A 25,927-nucleotide genomic window follows, 5' to 3' on the forward strand; every position below is an offset into this window, starting at 1 on the left:
ACTCTGGAGAGAATATATTTAGACTGGACTGGACATTCATAATTTAACACATTCCGAAGTACATACATAATAAGTTTTTGGCAAAATTTCATTTTTGGTACAAGCTTTTATCGCTGACTGTACTTCCCACAGGCAACTAATACTCATCGAGACAATTCTAAAAACCCCAAACATAATAAGGTTTCGTTGTTTTATCACAGAGTTCCAATGGCCAACTCCGGTCTCCATCATCAGATCAGCTCAATGACACCATAATATTACATTGTCACCCGACTTACGTATGTATACAAAATTTCAGCTCAATCGAAAACCGGGAAGTGGATCTAATTTAACTTGCAAGATTTGATTACAGACCGACAGACAACGGTCAGGTGAAACTAAATAAAAGCTTGTAAAAAAACTAAAAAATACCGCTAGAATATGAAATAAAACAAGAAGTAATAATGAAATTTAATTTTATTAACAAGTTAAGCCTAACTTACTTAGCATTAGGTGTTATTGGATACGCGGCGCCTGTAGGTGGTCCGTACAGCCACTGTGGGGTTCACCTTACATTGGACATTTCATACCGTTCGTATTGACAACCAAATGAGCCTGAAATAGACGGATCAACCATGGAAGTCGGTGACCGTACAACTGACTGCCGATGTCACTACATCACTCAATAGGATGACGAATTTCCTTTTTAGAAGTTAAAAAAAAACTAAAAATTTTAAACTTTCACGTCCTGTATTTTTGTATTATTTCCATATTTTATACCTATCCATATTATTGTGATGAATTGCTCATTAGCTGTCTATTTTACTAGATTTTGTTATTAAATTCAACAAGTGTCATTACTCCTATTCAAAATACCGAGTTAGAGTGGTGTTCAGTTCCGTGCACTCACAAAATGTAAACAAATAAGTAGTCCCTTTTGAAGAGCATCCCGGGTGTACAGTTGGGATTTTCAAGTTACTATGTTATTGTATTGTTTATTTTAGGCATTTCAGCAGCGGGTTGCTACTGTTACGCCGTGGGAAGACGGAAACAAGCTCTTTTTAAAAGCATATTTACCATCCTAATTAAGGCGCTCGTGGCCTAGCGGTAAGACCGTGCGACTTTCAATCCGGAGGTCGCAGGTTCAAACCTCGGCTCGTACCAATTACTTTCTCGGAACTTATGAACGAAACATCATTTGATATTTATCAGTTGCTTTTCGGTGAAGGAAAAACATCGTGAGGAAACCGGACTAATTCTAATAAAGCCTAGTTTACCTTCTGGGTTGGAAGGTCAGATGGCAGTCGCCTACGTCAATTCTTGGGATTAATTGTCAAGCTTCCAATCCCCCAAGGCTCCCATGAGCCGGCCCCCAAGGCCGTGGCAAAATGCCGGGATAACGCGAGGAAGATTACCTTATTACCTATATGGTTCAAATTCATGTAACAGCTCATCGGGAGACTTGGGTAATTTAGGAAGATCGGCCGCCCCTGGGCAGTAAGTTAGGTATTTTTTTGAAGTTAACAAAAAACCAGTAGCAAACTGATGAATAAAAAAAACAATACCATATTTCGTCCGGTGACAAGCAAAAGTCACTAACTAACATCATTGAAATTATTGGACAATAAACTGTGTTACAAGTGTAATAAAGTGCATTGTTACTTTAATTTTTTGATAGTACTTAGTGACTTTTAGTAAGTAATCATTTATTATTTTTTGCTTGTCACCCGACGATTTGTTCAACTAGGGTTTAAGCCTTAAAATCACCTCAGGAAATTCCAACTATATCCCTGGCCTAACTTTGCATATGTCCACAGGAGAGACGTGATGTGTGACCCGCTTAAACAACGGAACGGTACAGTCAAGGTCGCACGTATGAATACATTCCTCCAAATGTACAGTCGGCATCGGATACCCTGCTATACATGGTGTGTCTGAATATGGGGCTTTAAATCCAGAGCTTGATTTTACTCGCTAAACTGAGCTACTTTTACCATGGGACCAACCTCGAAATCCCAAATTTCTTTTTACTTTTTCATACATTTTGGCTGATCAGATGTCGACGTTTTCTGTGGAAAAGCCAAAAAATTTTCCCCGATTTTAGGGTTGGCGCCATAGTAAAAGTAGCTCAGTTTAGCGAGTAGAATCGATCCGTGAATTTAAAGCCCCATGGTCAGACACACACTGTATCTGAGCCACTCAGGCCTACGACGCTCTCATCTCGTTGTGGAGCATGTTCAGGGCTCGGCTCGAAACCGGTTTTTATGAAATACCCGAAATAGCCCAATATTTGTAATTATTTTATTTTATACGTAGGATTGAATCATGTGTTTAGGTAACAACTTCGTATTATTAGATTGTCCCATTAAAAATGAAATAATAAACAAAAGAACGTAATAATACCGGTATTTTTAGTATGAAGTAAAAACCGGTTCCGAGCCTTGAGCATGTTAAACATGTAGAGCAACCATCGACTTAGTAAACGGGAGTGACCCGGTTTATTAACACTCTCTCAACACGTTAAACAGCACGTACAGATGTTTTAGAGCACCTTGGCCGCTCCGATATATCTGCCGGCGACTGCAGGTGCAGTGGTGTACACATATTATTGACGCGCTACAGTGATGCGAGCACCACTAAGTTTGGTTCGGGACTAAGTCATATCTTGCCTTGGCTACACTCTATTACTGTAGGTTAAGGGTTCACATCATTTTTTGCGCCGAATTTCCTCCGTTCATGTTTTGAGGTTATTTAAAGATACCTATCCGTTATGTCAGACTTCTCAAAGTGTACTTCGCGGAGCCCTAGGGCTCCACAAAGCCTTTGTGAGGTTCCGCGAAAATACTTGTAATAATAAGAAAAAACATAAAACCCAGCTTTTCTATATGTTACCATTTTTTTTTATAAATTGGGGCTCCGACAAATATCTCTCTTTCCAAAAGGGTTTCGTCATCGAAAAAGTATTTTTTGTGCAATATGTGACATATTAAACATATTGAAACGGGTCACTCACGTACTTTAAGTCGAAAATCGCTCGACATGTTTCACTCCGTTTGAAGAGCAAGAGCATCGAGCGGAGTGAAACATGTCGAGCGATTTTCGACTTAAAGTACGTGAGTGACCCGCTTCAATATATTTAATATGTCTGTGCCTCACGAAAGTGTTGTTATTATGTGACAGATGTTTTATTAGCGAAGGAAATATATAACTTAGTCCTGAAATACGTATGTTCACCGGCGGCGGCCGTCTGTATGGCATCTTAGTAAAGTCTTTCAGAGTATTATACAAATAAATATATAAACTTACACCACTTTACACTTACTTATCCGAGACCAGTAACGATTCAAGTGGTAATCTCCATACAAAGATATGGTGTAATAAAAACTACATTACATAGTTACAGTTTCATACACTCAGCAAAAGCCAATTTATTTTAAACTTTATTAAAAATATTAAAACGGGTCACTCACGTATTTTAAGTCGAATATTGCCCGAGATGTCCGCCAACGCGTGCTCCCGTTCAAGCTCCTCGTTATGGAGCGAAATATATAGACTCCGACTTAAAATATATGAATGATCCGTTTTAATATATTAAATACCGTCAACCAGGGGTGAAAAGGGATGGCTGGGGTGAATAGGGATAAAATATAAAATGAGATTTACCTGACAATTCCCTAAAAAAACCCACACAAGTTCTATCATACAAAATCTGTTGTTCTCAATTGAATGATACAATTTGTGTGGGTTTTATATTAAGAAATTGTCACATTTTAAGTGCTGTTCCCTATTCACCCCGGTTGACGGAATGTGAAACAGAAATTTTGTTATTACTCTTTTTTTCTAAAAACCGCGAATTTGTATAGAGATTAACAGTCTTTAACTTATCTGTTAACATTTAATAAAAAGTAAAATCCAACTTAGTTTACAGCAGTTATCCTGGCAACACACTGGTGTATTTAATGACTACAGGCTTAGGGGGTATCTAAAGAGTATTGTATCGTAGTTAACGTATTAGCGCCTTTCGTTGCAACCAAATATCAAGAATAACAATTGTATACCGGGTGTGGCCTGTAACACGAGCAAATAATTAAAACATAGATTGTACTCCTCAAACGGTGACACTTTTGTTCAACAACTTTTAAAAATTATGAAGCATTTAGACTCCCTATTTTTCATACAAAATAAATATTATCTTCAATGGACGCCATCGCCACGTCATATCATTGTGATTGACGTTGCTTGTCAAGCCTTAAACATAAAAAAATTCGCGTCTTTGAATAACCTTTAAAGTGTATTAAAAATCAAACTACAAGTTATTTTCAAATGTCGCTGAGCAAATGTTGATCAGTATGAGGAGTACAGCCTACAGTTAATTTTTTTGCTCATATTACAGGCCACACCCGGTATAGGTAAATGACAAAACCTGCGGCGACACGAGGCTATGCCTGTCACATGGCAGCTATTTAGAAACGGTTTGAAATAAAGGTGTGTACGGACAGAGGTGATCAAATCGACCGATTTGATCAGAAATGAGATTGGCGGAATTTCCAATTTAATCACCAATTTTAGATTTATGGTGATATTAGAGCCCTCTAAATTAAAAAAATGCCCCAGAACGAAAATACTGGCGTCACAAATTGGCATTCTTGCGTCCGCACCTCATTTTATCGGTCATTATCGGCGGTTGAATTCGGCGAGCCAAATTGGCGTTTGCGTCTACACGTCCTGATTCGATCGGGCATTTTAATCAGATTTTAACTGACTAATGTGGATACGCCTTAAAATAGTTCCATAAAATAGCTAGTTACTCCGATAGCATACCTCTTACCTATAGGTACGGTCAGCCAAGAAAGTGGTCTACCACTTTTCGACTCTATTATCTGATTGATAGAGTCGAAAAGTGGTAGACCACTTACTTGGCTGACCGTACATACAGCCAAAGATAATGTTAATAACAAACTAGGGAATATTATTCAGGGAGAAGACAACTACGTTATTTTTTAATCCCTTAAATAATTTTCAAAAACGCTGAAACATACTTTGTTATTAAATAAATCCGTACACGGCGGGAAGTTGATAACTCGCGGGAAAAAATAGAAGAAATTTCAACCTTATGTAGTTTTATTTTAAGTTCAAATTTCTTCAACAAAATATCTCGAGTTATCAACTTCTTCCCGCCGTGTACGGAAATATTATAGGACATTTTTACACGAAATAACCGAGCCAGTCTAAGCTATTAAGGACTATAAAGAAAATAATGTCGTAATATGATAAATCTTTCCTCCGTCTCTGTCTCTCAACCCTTGTGTGCCTCTCAGCCCTCTCAGGGGTACAATTTCGCACAATATTTATACTCAAATTACCTACACACTACTAGAAATATCAAAATAGTGTTCGGGATCACATATTTTTGCCCTTTGCGTCAGTATTTTCGCTACGATATACTTTCAATTTAATTGCAACGAAAATGCGACCATCATATGGATTATATTATAACAATTCATTAGTTAAAATCCAAATAAAAACTTGACTAATTAAACATTTAAAAGCTAATAAAATATCACAGAATAAGAAAATAACACCGCGCGCCGCCGCCAGCTTATTATATATTTATAATGTATATATTTATTATACACGCTTACACTAGTATTTACAATAATATATAGTGTTTATATAATATGTATAATTATATATATTTTGGTTCGCAGCCCACTTGCCAGTGCCCGAATATTTATCGACCATTTACATACATTATTTATATATTATTTTAAATGCGTCCCATCTTACATTATATACATTAATTAACATGACCAATAAAAATATGCTAAACAGATGTTCTCTCTAACTGGAATACGCGTCTGTATTTAGGTGAAATAAAACGGGAATATGATATGAAAAATATTAGTCAACAACTTAGCTAAATCCCCTCTTGTGTAATATTTAGAGCAGTGACACTGATAAGATAAGACAGGCATGCATTCCATATAAAAACCCGTGTTCTTATACCCCGGCAACCTTCAAGTCAAGAGTGAACAGGCACCTTCTGGGCGAGCTCCATCGTAGGCCACGACTACGCCTCGGCTAGTCTGTGGCCATGAGTAAGCCCATTCATAATAAGTATTAAAAAAAAACTTAGTAATATGAGGCGCTGGTGGCCTAGCGGTAAGAGCGTGCGACTTTCAATCCGGACTATTCGGAGGTCGCGGGTTCAAACCCCGGCTCGTATACCAATGAGTTTTTCGGAAATTATGTACGAAATTAATATCATTTGATATTTACCAGTCGCTTTTCGGTGAAGGAAAACATCGTGAGGAAACCGGGCTAATCCCAATGAGATCTTGTTTACCCTCTGGGTTGGAAGGTCAGACGGCAGTCGCTTTCGTAAAAACGCGTAGGCACTAACGCCAATTCTTGGGTCGAATTGTGTAAGATCTTCCAGTAAGTTTAATTAAAACTTAAAACTGTCCACTTTTAATTACATTATTATGAATATTAATTATAAATAGCTGTCAATGGTAAATAATAATGGTATTTATAATACATGCAAGAGGGATTTTACTCAAGTTGTTTATGTTTAACAATTATGATTATGACAGTCAACAAAAATTTACTGACAATTGCGTACAGACCAAACCGCGTCCCTCGCGGCGTGGGCCCAGCTGTGGGCGGTAGTGGGCCCACTTGTGGGCAGCAGTGGGCACTAGTGGGCGCGCCACACGGGTGAGATCAGGGGTCACCGCTCCGAGCACGGCGACTTTCTGTCGACGAGTTGAATAGGAAATGTAACACAGGATGTTGAGACCAATTGTGGCTTGCCACCAGAGAAGGGTCCTATATATCCGACGGGTCTATCAGAGTTTCTGTTGGAATTTTAGATAAAAAAAGTTCCTTATTGCACTTGAAGCATAAGGTTAAGGACCCTTATGTGTTGGAAAGCCACAATTAGCGGAGGCTGGTGTACCATATTCAAATTGGGGATTATCCTTAACAAAAATAAAGTAAAAAAAATAACGCTTAAATGTCTCGGTTAGCGTTCTTCATGACTATTTTAAATTTAAAATTTATAGCTAGGAGGCAGGTCTCGAGATATTTAGTGATATGACAGATAGACGGACAGTGTGGCAGCATAGGGGTTCGTTTTTGATCAGGAACCTTAAAAAAATAAGAAAATTTAGGTGAATAAATGTAAATAGTTATGTCTCACCCCCCGCGCGCCTCACGCGAAGCCTCCCCCACTCCCGCGTCCGTAGCTGTCCCTGTAACATTCATATTATTATTATTATAATCTCTATGTAAATCATTAACTAACTTTAATATGAGTCGAAATAAATGTTATATAGGTACGAAGAAAAAGTGACCGAGGCTTCCAGTGCCCGGGGTTGCAATCGAACCGGCGTCTCTCTGCTATTGCGGCAGGTGTCTGTGCCCCTCAGGGTGAAAATAATTAAATATATATAAGACAATTCTCAAGAATTGTTAGGAATCCACCAAAACGTATTGTGTTGCTCTGAAAACAAAGTTTTTATTTAACCAAACGTTTACATTTCGAAACTTAACTTATTTAGCCTTAAACACAATAAAAACATACCTGAAAACAAAGAAACGACATTTAAAGTCTATTAATTGGCATGTCGATTCCCACTTTACATTTCAAGCTATTTTATTTGTTTTATTTCACTCTCCGGGTTTATAACCTCACACCATCTTTTGCAAAACAAATCCTGTTTTACCGATAGAGCACCAATGGTGGTCATGCATTGTAGACCATTCAAAGAAATCTTATTTCTTTATATATATACAGGGTGTCCCAGAATTCGACGTCAAGCCGTAAACGGATGATAGACCAAGTCATAACAGATATCATAAAAATACAAAAAAAAATCCAACTCATGTTTTTAAAAAATTATGGTCACTTTAAAAATTCACTAAAAAATCCACACCCTGTAATGGTTCTTTAACTCTTGTTACTACAAATTCCATAATTTATTCTAATTTTTTATTATTGTGTAATCTTGAATAATTACAGGGTGTGGATTTTTTAGTGAATTTTTAAAGAACATGAGTTGGATTTTTTTTTGTATTTTTATGATAACTGTTATGACTTGGTCTATCTATCATCCGTTTACGGCTTGACGTCGAATTCTGGGACACCCTGTATACACCGTGTTTTTTTTGATTTCCGTTAATTTCAGGGGTGCATTCCTGAGCTTAAATCAAGTAACTTTCTCAAAGACACCGATATTCTAATTAACTCCATTTCGGAGATAATCAATAATTAATTTTTTCCTATAAGGCCTCTGCAAGCGTGTACACTTGCCTTAGGGCCGGTTTACATATTGATTAGTGTTTAGAATGAGTTAATGCATTTGCTACTAAACTTAAGTACAATATATCTCGGTCGATCGAATGTTCGAAATGACATTGATATGTCACAGTTTTCGTTCAGTAAAATGTAATGCCCGTGTTACAACAACGCTATATGCTACATTTAATTACTTTTTCAACTTGTTTTTTTTTCAAAAAAAGCAAAAAAAAAAAATTTTTTTTGAAAAGTAATTATGCCACATAGTTCCCTTAAACGTACTTAACCATACCCCGAAGTTAAGAGGGCGTAGAGGAGGGTAAATTTTCAGATTCTGTCAAATTACCCCATTTCACGCACAAACGCAGCTCACGCACACTACCTCAATTTACTGGGACAGGTCAGTGACCCCTAATGTTTTTTTAAAGGTGCTGTTTCGAGTTTAGTGTTAACTACTGACCTCCTTTGAGGAATTAAAACTGTCAAACTTTCCTTTGTGAGAAGACACAGAAAAAACACTTTTTATATATAGCTTTCCTTGTTTGTTCATGTCATGTCATAGGTATGTGACGTATTAGGTCATTATTTATTTTCGTTGTTGAATTTTGTATTAAGATAGGTACAAACGGCGACGCTCTTAACTGTCCATCGGTAGACCTTATGCCTTTTGTAATAAGGTTTACGAACTGTCAGTTAATAGTGTGGTGGTGTGCGATGGTAGGTATGCGGTTTGTAGACATAGACCAAATTAAAACTAGGAGTTTTATTATTAAAGATATAAGAAATCGTCTATTTTACCTACTCGAGGTGAACTAAGTTATATATAGGTCTTGTAACATATTTTTTACAACTAAACACGCTTATTATATTTTACTTATAACTTAATTTTTAAAGCTCTATTGATAATAAGGCTTTAAAAACATCTAATAGAATGCAGGTACTACGCTTATACTTTTGTAAGTCAGTAAGTGATGCTTACTTAAAACTTATCGGGAAATCAAAAAACTCATAATTACCTATATTAAAATATTTAAATTTACTATTCCATCTCATACGTTCAATAAGGCCCGGGACCGGGCCTTGTCACCTGCACTGACAGAGGGCCTTTTTAGCCCCACATAATATTAAAGAACTGTGTCCCGGATAGTATGGGTTCTGGGCCATGACCATGACGCGTCCCGAAGTAACTTATACCGGGCGTAATCGTTAAGTGTAGCCAGGCTATAATTTCGTAAATATAACAGATATCAGAAAACTTCAAATTGTTATCGAAAGTGCGTTACCCAATGAGTAAAATTACATTAAAGGGTCATCCATTAATTACGTCATACGTTTGGGGGGGAGGGGGTCAAGAAAATGTGACATGTTGTGACATGGGGAGGGGGAGTCACAAACACTGTGACGTCACTTTAACTTCATCACTATTTAATTCATCAGTAACCGAAAATTAATTTATATTTTTTTATTCGCAGTACATTTAAATAATGAGTTTTTGGAAGTATGTAGGTAATTTTCGTTCCTAGTCGGTTTTGTGTTATAAAATTATATATATTTATTTTACCAAAAATATTTTTTTTTAGGGTTCCGTACCCAAAGGGTAAAACGGGACCCTATTACTAAGACTTCGCTGTCCGTCCGTCCGTCCGTCTGTCACCAGGCTGTATCTCACGAACCGTGATAGCTAGACAGTTGAAATTTTCACAGATGATGTATTTCTGTTGCCGCTATAACAACAAATACTAAAAATAGAATAAAATAAAGATTTAAATGGGGCTCCCATACAACAAACGTGATTTTTGATCAAAGTTAAGCAACGTCGGGAGGGGTCAGTACTTGGATGGGTGACCGTTTTTTTTTTGCTTTTTGTTTGTTTGTTTTTTTGCATTATGGTACGGAACCCTTCGTGCGCGAGTCCGACTCGCACTTGCCCGGTTTTTTAAATAATGCCGAGTTAGTACTGCCCATTTCGTTGAAAACAAAATTACCTAAAATGTGACGTCACACCAGGTGGGGAGGGAGTTGCAAAATGTGACCAAGTGTGACAAGGAGGGGGGGAGGGGTCAAAAAACCTAGAAATTAATGTGACGTAATTAATGGATGATTCCTAATAACTTTTTTAAATAAAAGCAGAAATATCCCAAACATTAACGTCAAACCCTCCCATACATTTAGTACGACGACTCACCCCTCACTGTAATAAAATAACCTCACTGTAATAATAGTAATAACGTCGCAAAAAACAGTTAATGATAATTTTAATAGTTTCAACACTTCAATAAATACTCTACTTGATCTCTACATTCCTAAAAAACTAATTAAATTAAAACCAGTACCAAAGAGACAATGGCTAAGTAAAGGCCTAAAAAAAACGTGTAAACATAAACGCTACCTTAAAACATTAGTTAACCAAACGAACGATCCCATATTAAGAAGACATTATAAAACTTACGACAAAATTTTAAAACAATCTGTGAATATTTCCAAAAAGCTAAATAACATAAAGAAAATAAACAAATCCAGTAACAAAATAAAAACAGTATGGCAAATTGTAGGCGAGCAAACAAAAAGATCTAAAATAAAAGGTAGAGAAAACATGAGTCTAAAAATAAATGACAATATAACCAGTGACCCGCTCTCAGTGTCAAATGCCTTTAATACCTTCTTTGCATCTGTAGGATTGAACACATCCAGTAGTAAACCTTGTGGTCGCCCCGTTATTAATCCCCCCACCAACACGTTTTTCTTATCTCCCGTTGATCCGTACGAGGTATATAAATGTATTCAACAGCTAAAAAACAAATCCAGCCACGGAATCGACGAAATTCCCTCTAAACTTGTGAAAAAGTGTGGAAATGAGCTTGTAATACCGCTTACTTACCTTATCAATCAGTCTTTTTCCTCTGGAACATTCCCTGATAAGTTAAAAATCTCGCTCATAAAGCCAATCCTGAAAAAAGGAAATCCAACGGATCCAGCCCAATACCGCCCAATTGCACTACTTAGTACTTTTTCAAAAATATATGAAACGATCATGGCGAAACGTCTTACCTGTTTTTGTGACAAATTCAACCTTTTTGATGAATGTCAATTTGGGTTCAGAAAAGGGAAATCCACTACTCTAACAGTTTATAAGTATATACAAGAAGCATTGAGATTATTATCAAATAAAAAATACGCGTTTGGATTGCTATTAGATATGAGTAAGGCATACGATCGTGTCCAACACGATATCCTCCTAAATAAGCTCTACGGAATAGGAGTTCGCGGCATGGCACACAATTGGTTTAGGTCATACCTCGAGAACCGTCAACAAATTGTTGAAATAGACTACTTTGATGACAAAATAAAAACATTAAGTAAAATCCGCTCGCTCACAACACACACAACCTGTTCTATCCCGCAGGGCAGCGTATTGGGATGTATATTATTTATTATTTATATTAACGACCTGCCAAAAGTATTAAAACATTACGATATTAAATGCCTCATGTATGCAGACGACATATCTATAATGTTTCCAAGCGAGCACAGTAATGAAGCTACGAATACTTTAGATACTATCTTTAGTTCAGTTTTGACCTGGCTAGAAGACCATAATTTACAAATAAATTTACAGAAAACTAACCTAATACAATTTAGACCTCATCAAAAAATAGATTTAAAAATTGATTATCATTTCAGAAATTGCAAATTAGAACTTAAAAGCACCAGCTCATTACTCGGTTTAGAAATTGACGAACACATAAACTGGAAAGCGCACACTGATAAAATAGCTGCTAAATTATCCAGTTTTGCGTACGCTCTCCGACAAATAAAATTAAACACGGATCTAAAAACTGCGGTATGTGCCTATCATGCTTTTGCCCAAGCATGGCTGCAGTATGGAATAATACTGTGGGGCAATAGCGTAAATGTTAAAGATCTCTTCATTTTACAAAAGAGATGTATAAGGATACTTGTAAATAAAAGAGATGAGGAAAGTTGCAAGCCTTACTTTCTTAAATTAAAAATTTTAACACTTACAGCCTTGTATATTTTAGAAACTTGCAAATTTGTTCGAAAAAATAATGATCTTTTTGATGAAAATAAATACCAAAGTTCAGAAACATATAACTTGCGCCACCGAAATAGAACCTTTGTGAGTGCCCCTGTTACACTGCAAATGTACAATAAAGGTCCGCATGCAATGTCTATAAAAATCTTTAATAAAATTCCCCAACATATCTCAAACGAAAAAAAATTCACAACTTTTATAAAAAAACTAAAGTCCTACTTATTGCATTTATGCCCATACTCCATGCAGGATTTCTTCGAAGATCAAGCTTAGCCTCGATTATGTGATGTGATGTAGGTATAATGTGATGAGTGCAATATAGAACTTGTATAATAATGATAAATGTTAAGATAGTCTTCCTTTTGTAGTTGTAAGCCAATATTCACCCACTGGGTAAGAATATGTACATGTAAAATGCTACACCCTAGTAGGGTCCATGTTTGTACTTATTAGACATTTAACACCTATGTAAAATACCATGGATGCATTGAATAAATTATGATTATGATTATGATTATGAAAATAATAAAACTACCGTTTATGAATAATAAATCTATTATTTCATAAACGGTAGTTTTATTATTTTATTACAGTTTATCATCGCAAATAATGAATCTCAAGCAGTTTTATCTCTTACGGCACCAACGTTCTTTGAAGGGTGAGTCGTCGTACTAAATGTATGGGAGGGTTTGTGAGTTAATGTCTTAGAGTAGAGTTAATGTCTGGGATATTTCTGTTTTTATTTTAAAAAAGTTATTAATGTAATTTTACTCATTGGGTAACGCACTTTCGATATCAATTTGAAGTTTTCTGATATCTGTTATATTTACGGAATTATAGCCTGGCTACACTTAACGATTACACCCTGTATATCATTAGATAGTTCATAGCCTATATCTATCGAATATATCGTTCTTATGAGCGTATTTGGTGGGCATACCTTATAAGTTTCAGTACAGGAAAAAGTACATATGAGCTGTACTTTTAATTGTTATTACAATCGGTATCAAATAGATAGTGACGGCCAAAGTGACCAAATATAGCTATAGGATCTAAATGTGAACGAATAGGGTTAGGTGAGGCATATAAGGCCCACCTTTATTTTAACTGAAATAGTTTTATAAATAATCAGGATATTATTACCAATTCAATTAAATATAGATTTCTCATTTGTTCATGTTTCTTCATATACCAAAATAGTTATAATAATATTCCGGCGCTTTTGAAAAATACACGTTTTATAAAAAAACCATACCATGTTGGTTCGGAACCGGGCCTTGTTACTTGCACTGTCAGTGTCAGTGTCTGAGTCATAGTACAAGTTCAAGAGTAACAGAGAATATTACCGGGCCTTATTACCTTTTATCATGAATTAATTTCATCTTTAATTTAAATGGTCTAGTAAAATAAGGCCTACATGAGTCATGGAAAAACAAATTGTATTTTATTTAGAAAGTACCTATATGTTGTTCATAATCTTCAGTAAGCTGATAGATTGACAGTTTACTTAGCAAATTGTACTTTTACCTTTAGGTTTTATGTCGGAAATATCTCACCCAATTTGTAATTAATGATGTTTACTGATTGTTAATCTTAAATATACCTACTTAATATTATGAAGGGCACTTATATTATTTTAGCGGACCGAACGGATGTATATTATTGTGGACCACTTTTTTATTTATATAATTAAATTGTAATTCATTTCAAAAAAGGTTATTACAATTAGGGATATAAGTAGATACCTCACCTATCTTATTACAAAGCATTACAAAAATGTCCAAAGGCCAAAGCCACGCTGATAAGACATAAGACCTTACCTATAAACGACCTCATAAATATAAACGTTCACTGAAAAAAACCAAAGGCATTTCTCATAATTTTATTTCGTTACTGAGTTATCGTTTTGCACCGAATATCAATGAAATAAAAGCACGTTGTTGTTTGATAGATACATTTATATAAACATCGTCACATGAAACCAATATAGGTACTCGTAAAACAGACCACTGCTGGTATTGGCTTTAAATATCGTTCTTTCAACTGATAATATAGCCACAAAAACTCGCTGAGACTGCAGGTCGAGTCTTGATTTCAATTTCTTGATGATATATCATTGAATTAACTTTCAGAGCTCGTGATAGCTCTTAGAATAGCAACAGAACTAGTTGAAACTAAGAATTTTATTGCTGAAATTATGTGAACAACATTGCTCCGTCTTCATAAATAAAATTTTAATAATTTATATTGCTTAGGCTAAAATGTGAAGAATTTTGTTGATAAATTGTTTATCTAGTATATTGACATTATGTCATATATGTTTTTAAAATGACGTAACATGAATACCAGCACAATGAAAATTTATTCCAATAAGAAATAACAAATCTTCAAACTTTTCAATTTAAGTGAATTAGGAAGAAGCTAATTACACTTGTCGCGGACTTCCGCGATGTATTATATATATTACACCTGGCAACAGCTTCTATATTGTCTATGGTAAGCAAACCACACTTCCTTTTTCGCTCGTATGAAACTTGCGAGTTAGTTTGTGAACTTATGATTGATTCATTAAATAAAAGTCCTTAATATAAAGTGGTTTGTATAAAGTGGTACGTGTGCTGGACGCCAGCTTCGTACAGCGAGACCATCGTCTTTCAAAGCTAAGTATATGTATTTAAAAGAGGACTGGTTAGTCCCATGCACATATTTTCATATATTTATTTATATAGCTGTGTTACTGGCAGAGGGTGTGCTTGCATATGTTCAGGACAGGTCGGAGATGCGTCTGCCGGCTTGTGCCTAGCCTCATATAGAAAATGGTCTAGAAGCACCAATAGGCGTGGGGTGCTTAGTCGGCGTCTGCCGGCTTGTGCCTAGCCTCATATAGAAAATGGTCTAGAAGCACCAATAGGCGTGGGGTGCTTAGTTGCGACTAAGCACCAATATCCCTTCACGAGGGACAAGTACACCCCCAACTAATGCCAATATATAGATGTATCTGGTTGAGGCCAGGATACATATACGTTGTGGATCTGAATGGTTTGCGACTAGCGCGGCTAGGCATGCGAACACTTCTTAAGTGTGCCAAGGGATCGATATAGATGTATCTGGTTGCGACTGGGATACATATATATACCTTTAGGGCTGTGGATCCGACTGGTTGCGGCTGGCGCGGCTAGGTTGCGACACAGATAGAACTGTGTGCCTTCAGATCCGTATATAGATGTGACTGGTTGCGACCAGGTCACCGCACCCCTTATCTGGTGCATATGTTTAACTTATGAGACTTTCTGAGACATAGAGAATTGTGACTATCTTATGCAGACTTGCATACCTATATATATGTATATTTGAGTCCTGCGGGACAATGTGGTATCTTACTATGAATATGAATTTCTGGCTATCTATCCCTACATATACCTACATGTTACAATGTTCTGCATTTGCCTTGAGATATTATATATGTGTTATAATGTGATATAGGCTAGGGATAATTTAGTGACCCATGGTCATAAATATATTTTCTACACAGGTGGTGGCATATGAGCAAGTTAGAGCTGGCAGCTACGCTTGGAGCTCATGAACGGGGAGAAATACTCCATACTCAGCATTATAATAAGGTATGAACCACATTATCCATAGATTAACTGACCTCTCTCCCAATAATATAAGCGAAGCAAAAATGAGTTCTTTAAGATGCAAGTATACATGTCAAGTTGATAGTAGACTCATATTTCATTTAATAAGGTCTTAGAATCTTAAGTAACTTGAATTCAGGCAATCTATTTATTTTAGCATTTTGTATCAACGTCGGTACAAAAATTGGTGGAAGAGTGTCTTGGATATGATTCAGACCCACATAAATTCATGAAATTATCTTATAAATCATTTACCAAATCTGTACTTAAATATACTAAGAAATGGTAAAATAAACCGATCAAAACATACTAAGACATGTCCAAGTGTGCATTATCTAAAATTACTGCATGAATAATCATAGTATAGTAATAATTGTAGTATTTGTAATAATAAAATACAAATTCTTAAGAGGTCAAAGGTCACCCTGTGGATAGTGTTGTTCATACAGTGCTGCCGCTGCCACCTATAATTGACATATCGTACATTTAGATGTTTGTATATTGCTAAACGATTTTGAACTTTACAGGATGAATATTGCGTTTGATTCGTTTTACCGAATTTATTTCGCGAAAGCCGTATTTACGATATCACGACTTCGAATATTATGTGATAAATAAATTACGAATTTATGACCCAAAATTAAATACGACTTGATGATTCAATTTCTCGCGCCATTTTTTCATATGTGTGGCGCCGGCTTGGCGCCAGCGTATTTCCGTCATAGAAGTAGCATCCTATAGAAATGGTGTGCGCGTGCCTCCGTGAGGGACGAAACATACGCAATGCGACAATATTAAAAACACGTTTTAACATTCCTGACAATATACCAAAAACAATCTACGTAATTCGGTCATTTGGCCACTCCCGTGTCTTCTCTATGTTATTATACCTCTATGATTCCCGTAGTTCGTTCATTTTCGCAAGATGGCGGAACAAGTTCAAGAACTGAAGAAAGTTTTAACGAGTGTTGTTATTTGTTTGTTGTGCAGTGTTTTGTTAATAAAAGTGAAAATAACAAAGGTGAGTACATTGTGATTGTGTGAAATTTTGAGGAAGTGAATTAATCGAGAACGTGACAGGTAAAAACCTATGCGGTATAGGATCCACTTTGAATCATCGATTTTAATTATCGATCTATATAATTTCGTTTTATGTGAATTAAACAAAGCCTGTACAAGGATTATTAGGCATTCTGTGTGATTGTGAGCGAATACACTATTATAACAAAGAAATAGTCACGCAATTACTTCGTTACAAGAAGTAACGCCATTACGACACGTAAATAATAGGACGTGAGGGCTTACCCACAGGATCATAGATACAGTGATAATTTACGTAATAATTAGATCTTACTTGAAAGAAATATGACTTATTTATATGCGACTTGACATGTTACTATTATTACTATTTAAAAAATGCGTAAGCACTAATTCGTATACTTGAGAGGAATTAGGTACTTATATCGTTGGGTCAGAGGCTATATATACTCAGAATAATTGTTTGTTGCACTTGAGTACGAAACCCAACTAATATATTGTTATGAAATAGGAATTTCAAGAAATACAGCGTAGTCGGCGTACGAACTGACAATTTTCGAGTCGAGCGTGAAACCAAGGCGTCTCTACGCCAAGCTACTTCTCTGCATGAGGAGGAGGATAAATATTCTTAGACCAAAGTGACAAGAGTGAGAGTGAGAACACTATGGAAGTTATCCTGCTGAATCGCCTGTCCACATTTGCCACAAACATCAAAGAGCATCAAGTAAAAGCATCAGAGCTATGTGCGTGTCGTCCATGGGGAAAAGATCAGCTAGAGCAAGCTGCTATTATCGCCTCCAAACTACAATCTATACTGGGAAGATTCCAAAGTGATCTCTATCAGTACTTCAACCTGTCCAAGGATCCTAACGCCGATGAGATTTCAAATGTAACTGCGATACAGCTAGACGGTGATGAAGTCTTAGCTGAACTTAATGCAAGAATTCAAGCCGATAAGGATACAAGACAAGTCAAATCCGATCCTACAAAAAATAGGAGCAAGTTACCAGAGTTAGATTTAATATCTTTTCATGGTGACGTTCTAGAATGGACTCAATTCTGGGACCAATTCAGTTCCAACATTGATCAAAGGAATATACGAGACGTTGATAAGCTACTCTACCTTAAAGCATCGTTAAAGGGTGAAGCCAAAACCATAATCGATGGTTTAGAAACCACGAATGACAATTATAAGATTGCCATAGATACTCTGAGAGAGAGATATGGCAACAGAGTGCAGATTGTTGATGCCCACTATTCTTCCTTATATAAGATTAAGAAGGCCACAAAGCCAGAAGATTGCAGAAAGACATTAGATGAACTCGAGAGACATCTAAGAGTCTTACAGTCCCTAGGAGAGGATACAAATCAAAACCATTTAAGATTTCTTTTCATGGAAAAGTTTCCGGAAGACATCATTTATGAAATGAAGCTAAAATTGAAGATTGAATCCATTGAGGAAATAAGAAAACAACTAAACGCTATCATATCAGCAAAAGAAGATGCCAAGAGGATAAGCGTTGAGACTAAAGATATGGAAACAACCTTTACTACTGAAACTTTACACATTAGAGATAAATTTGTGAAGAAATCCAACGATAGGAGAATCAAACACAGAGTTATAAATATGAGGGAAAAACCAAATAAATTTAGAAAAAATACATCAACATTTTCAAATACATTCACGCCTAAGAAAAGAACATATAAAGCTAATAGTGAATCGAATAATGCGCAGGCATCCGAAAAACGAAGGAAAATAGAATGTATATTTTGCCAAGAGAATCATTACAATGACGCTTGCACGAAATTTAAGACCTTGGCTGAAAGGAAAGATAAAATACCTAACCGTTGTTACATCTGTTTGAAAATTGGCCATAGACAAAATGAATGTAGAATAACACACATCTGTTATCACTGTGGTGAAAGGAATCAGCATAATAGAGCATTGTGCCCTAAGAAATTGCTCCAAGCAACAGAGACATCATCGTCACAAGATTCCTGTGCCTGAAAGATATGTCTAAACTAGCTATAGAAGAGAATCTTATACATTACAGATTTATACGTGTACCCTTTGCAATCATATCTGAACATCACTTATTCAGTACCAATGATGAATGTTTAAAGAGTCTAGCCAGCGACATCTATGTACATAATATCTGACAGGATCGAATGGAGTCAAAAAAGCGATGAGTCTATACAAAGACAGTAAAATAATATAGATTCCAACTCTAAAGAGCTTAAATATGTAGATGAACATTACAGATGCTAGTACAGATAAAACTGTAATACTCTTGATTTAAAATGGGACTTAGAAAAGGACATGATTTGCCTAAGGATAAAAACACTTGTATGCTTATACAAAGAGAGGTGTTCTGAAGACTTTAAGCAAGTTCATCGCATATGCCTACCTAAGAACATAGCGAATAGCCAAGACGGCCAACTTCACTGTTTCATAGATTCGTCTATGTCAGCGTATGCAGCCGTAGTATATTTACTTCAAGGAGACAAGATGAACTTCGTTATTGGCAAGTCAAGATTAATACCCATAAAAGATCAAGATAATCTGAAGATTCCTAAATTGGTACCATTAGGACTTAGGTATCAGACTAATCCAATATGTCATGAAACATCTACAGATATAGAAGGAACCAAGAAAATAAGAACTTGACTGTAAGATATGTTTTGTCTGAATACAACTCAGCTGATGTAGCAACCAGGCAGACTAATTCGACAGAAGATTTCCAATGATACCTCAGCGGCCCAGAATTTCTGACAGGAGATTCTCACAATTGGCCATGCCAACTTGCCAACCCGCAAGAGATGTTACTCTTCGAGCGGGGGAGGGTCTGTCGAACAACATCATACAGAAAGTTGGATTGAACTGAGACGGAAAAATCAGCTTAATAAGAATATTGGCTTGAGCAAGACGCATAAGTATCAGAAGGAAACCGGACAAGTCTGTTCAGAAACATAGGCAAGTGAGGATAACAGAATAAGCTCAGAAGTACAAAAAATAAGAAGTATATAGAGACACTTTACCCGGATGAAGTTGAGGGTAAGGAGACACATCTTACTCGCTATCTAAGATTGTTCAAAGATGTCGACAGAATCCTTAGATGTAGCGGTCGTTTGAACGAAACTTACAGAAACATCTGCTTGACGATAATCAATTACTGACTATCATCAAAGAAGTGGAAAGTGTCATGAACACAAGACCCTTGACTTGTATGAGTACTGGTTTGGAACATGTATTGAAACCAGCCGATTTCTTAACACCAGGAAGATGTCTCGAACTCCAGATGTCAGTGAGTAAGGCACCAGTTACAGCCACTGCAACTAAACAACAGCTCATAGAAAGATGAAGACGAGGTGAGACTATCATGAAGGAATACAGAGACATATTCATGGATCAGTACTCGTGGAAGTCTAAGGAAATGTTACAAGCATTCAAATAAACTACTAAGAATCAGATCTCACGATGAACCATGTGTTGATGACAGTACATTTACAAGGTCTATAATGCAGTTGTACCCTTTAGGTCACCGATCTGAAGTCGAGTCGTTCAACAAGTGAGAGAATGGTAGTTGAGGAAGATTCGGACTTACCAGTGATACAAAGGCAAGATTATTCCAATATTTAAACGGATGGAAACATGGATAAGACTGATAACATGGACACGGACATGGCACATAGCATAAATAGAACGAAGGAGAAAACTGATGTTACTAATGAAAATGTAGATACAGCAAAATTTGATATGGATTTGAGACTTAAGGACTACCCTAACTTGAGGCTTCGCAATGCAATAGCTTCGCTTCGGTGGGTGTGTCGCGGACTTCCGCGATGTATTATATATATTACACCTGGCAACAGCTTCTATATTGTCTATGGTAAGCAAACCACACTTCCTTTTTCGCTCGTATGAAACTTGCGAGTTAGTTTGTGAACTTATGATTGATTCATTAAATAAAAGTCCTTAATATAAAGTGGTTTGTATAAAGTGGTACGTGTGCTGGACGCCAGCTTCGTACAGCGAGACCATCGTCTTTCAAAGCTAAGTATATGTATTTAAAAGAGGACTGGTTAGTCCCATGCACATATTTTCATATATTTATTTATATAGCTGTGTTACTGGCAGAGGGTGTGCTTGCATATGTTCAGGACAGGTCGGAGATGCGTCTGCCGGCTTGTGCCTAGCCTCATATAGAAAATGGTCTAGAAGCACCAATAGGCGTGGGGTGCTTAGTCGGCGTCTGCCGGCTTGTGCCTAGCCTCATATAGAAAATGGTCTAGAAGCACCAATAGGCGTGGGGTGCTTAGTTGCGACTAAGCACCAATATCCCTTCACGAGGGACAAGTACACCCCCAACTAATGCCAATATATAGATGTATCTGGTTGAGGCCAGGATACATATACGTTGTGGATCTGAATGGTTTGCGACTAGCGCGGCTAGGCATGCGAACACTTCTTAAGTGTGCCAAGGGATCGATATAGATGTATCTGGTTGCGACTGGGATACATATATATACCTTTAGGGCTGTGGATCCGACTGGTTGCGGCTGGCGCGGCTAGGTTGCGACACAGATAGAACTGTGTGCCTTCAGATCCGTATATAGATGTGACTGGTTGCGACCAGGTCACCGCACCCCTTATCTGGTGCATATGTTTAACTTATGAGACTTTCTGAGACATAGAGAATTGTGACTATCTTATGCAGACTTGCATACCTATATATATGTATATTTGAGTCCTGCGGGACAATGTGGTATCTTACTATGAATATGAATTTCTGGCTATCTATCCCTACATATACCTACATGTTACAATGTTCTGCATTTGCCTTGAGATATTATATATGTGTTATAATGTGATATAGGCTAGGGATAATTTAGTGACCCATGGTCATAAATATATTTTCTACACAGGTGGTGGCATATGAGCAAGTTAGAGCTGGCAGCTACGCTTGGAGCTCATGAACGGGGAGAAATACTCCATACTCAGCATTATAATAAGGTATGAACCACATTATCCATAGATTAACTGACCTCTCTCCCAATAATATAAGCGAAGCAAAAATGAGTTCTTTAAGATGCAAGTATACATGTCAAGTTGATAGTAGACTCATATTTCATTTAATAAGGTCTTAGAATCTTAAGTAACTTGAATTCAGGCAATCTATTTATTTTAGCATTTTGTATCAACGTCGGTACAACACTGATTTGGTTGTATTCATATATTTTATTAAATAATTTGTTATATTTTTTAAGTATTATGACTTGTGAATAAAAAGATGTCGAAATTTTAATGACTCTAGATCTCCGTGTGACGTTATTTATTTACCCTATTTATTTTGAACACAGTTTTTCACTGGTATCATCATTCGTATACGGATATGAATTTCAAACTGTCAAACTGGGAGATCCTGGTACGCGTCCGCTTTGAACCAAGCCCAGCGGGCATCTGATTGAAAGGAGAATTTGACAGATATGGCGGATGTATGGAAATTTTACGAAAGTTTACGTTTACGATTGAATTTCTCTGTAGCCTTTAAGAGGAAAAATAGGAAAAGCCTGATTCGTTGTAGTCCAGTTATCTGGCTTTCGAAATCACTCGATTTTATAGCATGAGCATCGATTTTTTTATACAAATTTTACTAAACGCTGACACTCGTTCATCTCGTTTTAGGTACAACTTTGCATAAGTGTATTTATTATATTGTAAAATATTTCAGATTTTCAAGGGTGATTCGTTGTAAACACACTCTTTGGGATAATAATGACATTTATTATAATTTTTTTTATCAAGAGATGTGAACGCTAGCGACTAAACGGTGACTGCCTTTTTCGCTGATTTTGCTCGATGCAGTCTTAACGGAATTCAATAAAAACACGGTGTATACAGGGTGAAATTTAAATCACTGGCCATATTCATTCCCGGCACTAGGTTACACTTAAGGAATATATTTAGCGAAAAAAAAAGAGTACAATTTTTTTTAATTTTCATTTTTCAATTTTTAAATATTTTCCACGAGTCGTGGTCACCCTATTACCACAAATGTAAACAAACCTAATAGTAGGTTTTAACAACATCAGCAAAACCCTTATATGACATTCACTAAACCTTATAATCGTTGCAATAGGGTCCACCCAGTTAGTGTTGGCGATGGTAGGCAGGTTTATCAATTTCGAGGGTAGTCTAAACTAAACCATTCCGCGCTAGCGGTAAACATAAATGATTTGTCACTCGTCACTCGCCAACCTTAAAATAATAATCGCGCGCGTACTAAGGTTAAAAAAAATGTTTTCGAACCGGGAATATTACGAAGTGGTACGGTGTTATTTATTAAGTGGTGAGTGTTTACGTGGTGCACAAAGAATATACGAAATGGAATCCGTTCCACGCCTTCGCAGACAAGGATTGAATCCAAGAGTACCATCTCGTGGGACTTTCGTTAATTGCGTCGATTTTTAATCAAATGTACGTAAGTTGATTCAATTTTTTAAATACGCCTGAATGCAAAGATTCCTGACCTAGTTTTTACTCATTGTTTTTAAGCCACGGACGTTTTGTTAATAATCATTAGTCAGAAATAACATTTTAGATTAAAAATGGGTTGCATTTGCATTTTGACGGTTCTAAGCCCGTTAAAGTATGAAAGGAAAAATTAGCAACTTATGTAGGTAATCTCGCTGCAATAGGGTTCATAATTGGTGACGCGATTGCAAACAGCGGGAGGGGCGGGGTGTCAATGACCTTAACTGATAAGAGAGAAGCGGGTGTAGTGGGTAGTTGTCGGTTCACCATAACGTACGAGGTTTTTAGGACAACTTGATGATGAGTTATTTCGAAAAAAATGTACTGAGCGGTATTAAAAGAAAAAACACGTGTTTAATATTTTTTCGAGTTCTTTCGGTTGTTTCAATTTGGCCAGTGAATTAAATTTCAGCCTGTATATATATATATTATATTTGTACGGATAGTACATCTGAGTTGATATGATTCTTGATGGTAGATTGCAATCTTGATGGAAACACTGATTTCGGTATATTTATTTATTGATAACCAAGGTATATGAGTACTAGCTAGGAGCACGTATAAACGTAAACTAAAACATAAATCGATGTATGGCGTAATCGCAAATACAGCAATTATTATAAAGTCATTATATTTAATGCTGACGCGAGAAATGTGCGATGCTTGCATTGTACATATTCCCGGCCAGGAGATGAGAAATTGATAAGAGATGCTGAGATATTTTTATATAAAACTGATTCATGTAGTGAAATAATTTGAAACTGAAATTATTTGATAGAAGTAAATCCCCTAAACATAGAAATATTTGTAGAGTTGAGCGCAGTTGCCGCGACGCGATGATCTTGTCTCTCAGGGGGTTGTCCGCTGTGGTTGTGCTCGGTCGCTGATGGAATGGAGCTGCGCGATGTGGATGACATCGAGGTTGGTCTGCGACCGCTCTCCCGGGGGGCGGCGGCGGCGAACGTAGGGGTGAGGCGCGCGACGAGTTGACGGCGTCGAATGCAGCGGCGCACGTACAGCGCTGCTAACACGATGACTATGCTTAGGACCACGTAGATTACTGTGTAATGATGAACGTCGTGGTAGTTGATCCTGTCTAATAGCGCTCCCTCGTTCTTCATATGTTCGATTTGGTCTTTGATGACCTTGAAATATTTGTCGTTGCTTTCAAGAGCATTTGATTCGCCTTGTAAGACTGGTACTGTTAAGTTTATAACGTTGTTTATGGAGGGCACGTCGAACTTAACAACGGTTGCTTGTGTTTTGATGTCGTTCGAATGTTTCTTCTGTGGAAATATGGTAAAGGCGTCTCCATTTAACACGCACTCTGTTTGAAGAGTTATGATTCCTGCCTTATTCAGATGCTCGGCCTTGACCTCCTGTCCGCATATGATTCTCGCCGTACATTCGTCACAACAAAAGAATAGGTATGTATTCATAGTGCTTAGTTCCGTCCATATGTTGTGGCAAGTGTCAGAGTCAGCTGAGCACTCGTTTGAAACTTGATCGGCAATGCAGAGGTGTGAGTCAGATTTTAGTTGATAAATTGGACCTTGTAACGTACAAATTAGAGTATTAGAATCGTAGTGCGAGCATTTATTTACAGTTTCATCCAACATAGGTATATACGATTCTTTTTTGATATTTATAGCCACTTGATGTGCTATAGGTCGTATTTTGATCATATTTTTTCCAACTAGACGTGGAATTGATATTAATCTGAAGAGTTCGTACACATCTTGAAAAACTAAGGGAATCTTGATTTCGAAGATAAGGTACTGGCGGGTCATTCTTGTTCGCACCTTCATTAATTGATATAGTTTGGGTAGATCTGTGTTGATGTTTTCGCAGGGTAGAGTCAAATCCTTTGGCATCTGCCCGGCTATGATATTCAGCTCATCTTTCAACTGTTGTGGTGTCAATAGGTGAACGTTGAATTTGCCATAAATGACGTTAGCGATGGTGTCCAATAAAGTGTCTTGTATGCTCTTCAGGTTTACGAGTATGTTATTAGCGATGATTGATGACACGGTGATTATGGTTTAAGACATTTATTATCTCATTAAGAATTTACAAAATTCACTTACATGAGATACACTTATAAAACAACACTTTTTATTTTGGGCTAACGTGCACTAATTAATTTAAATGTAAACAATATTATATACATAATAATTACTACAATTTACACTATAATTTATACTATAATTTTTGTAATGCATGGTAAAGTGGGTAGAAATCGTTTGTAACATGTAGGTATTAATTACCAGCGGCTTAGAGAACAAGTTATTTCGACCGTCCTGTTCAGATGCGTTGCAGCGTAGATAACGAAACTAGTATGAATGTTCACGAGTTATAATGTAACGCGGCATGGATGGATG

At 36.7% G+C, this 25,927-nt stretch overlaps 1 protein-coding gene and 1 long non-coding RNA gene across 2 annotated transcripts; one reads left to right on the forward strand and one right to left on the reverse strand.

Moving 5' to 3' along the window:
- Window positions 1-438: 438 nt before the first annotated feature.
- Window positions 439-5,010, reverse strand: LOC134677618 (uncharacterized). The gene is made up of 2 exons (XR_010100061.1): window positions 4,936-5,010; window positions 439-4,842 (listed from the first exon to the last, which is right to left on the reverse strand). It is a non-coding gene; the product is annotated as an uncharacterized LOC134677618 (long non-coding RNA).
- A 12,372-nt stretch (window positions 5,011-17,382) lies between these two features.
- On the forward strand, window positions 17,383-22,212 carry LOC134677627 (uncharacterized). Its single transcript, XM_063536088.1, has 2 exons — window positions 17,383-20,901; window positions 21,938-22,212. Exon 1 carries the CDS (start codon window positions 17,676-17,678, stop codon window positions 19,017-19,019), a length of 1,344 nt encoding a protein of 447 aa, XP_063392158.1. The 5' UTR covers window positions 17,383-17,675; the 3' UTR covers window positions 19,020-20,901; window positions 21,938-22,212.
- Window positions 22,213-25,927: the final 3,715 nt, after the last annotated feature.

The sequence above is a fragment of the Cydia fagiglandana genome, chromosome 26 (genome assembly GCF_963556715.1).
Source record: "Cydia fagiglandana chromosome 26, ilCydFagi1.1, whole genome shotgun sequence".
Taxonomy (NCBI): domain Eukaryota; kingdom Metazoa; phylum Arthropoda; class Insecta; order Lepidoptera; family Tortricidae; genus Cydia; species Cydia fagiglandana.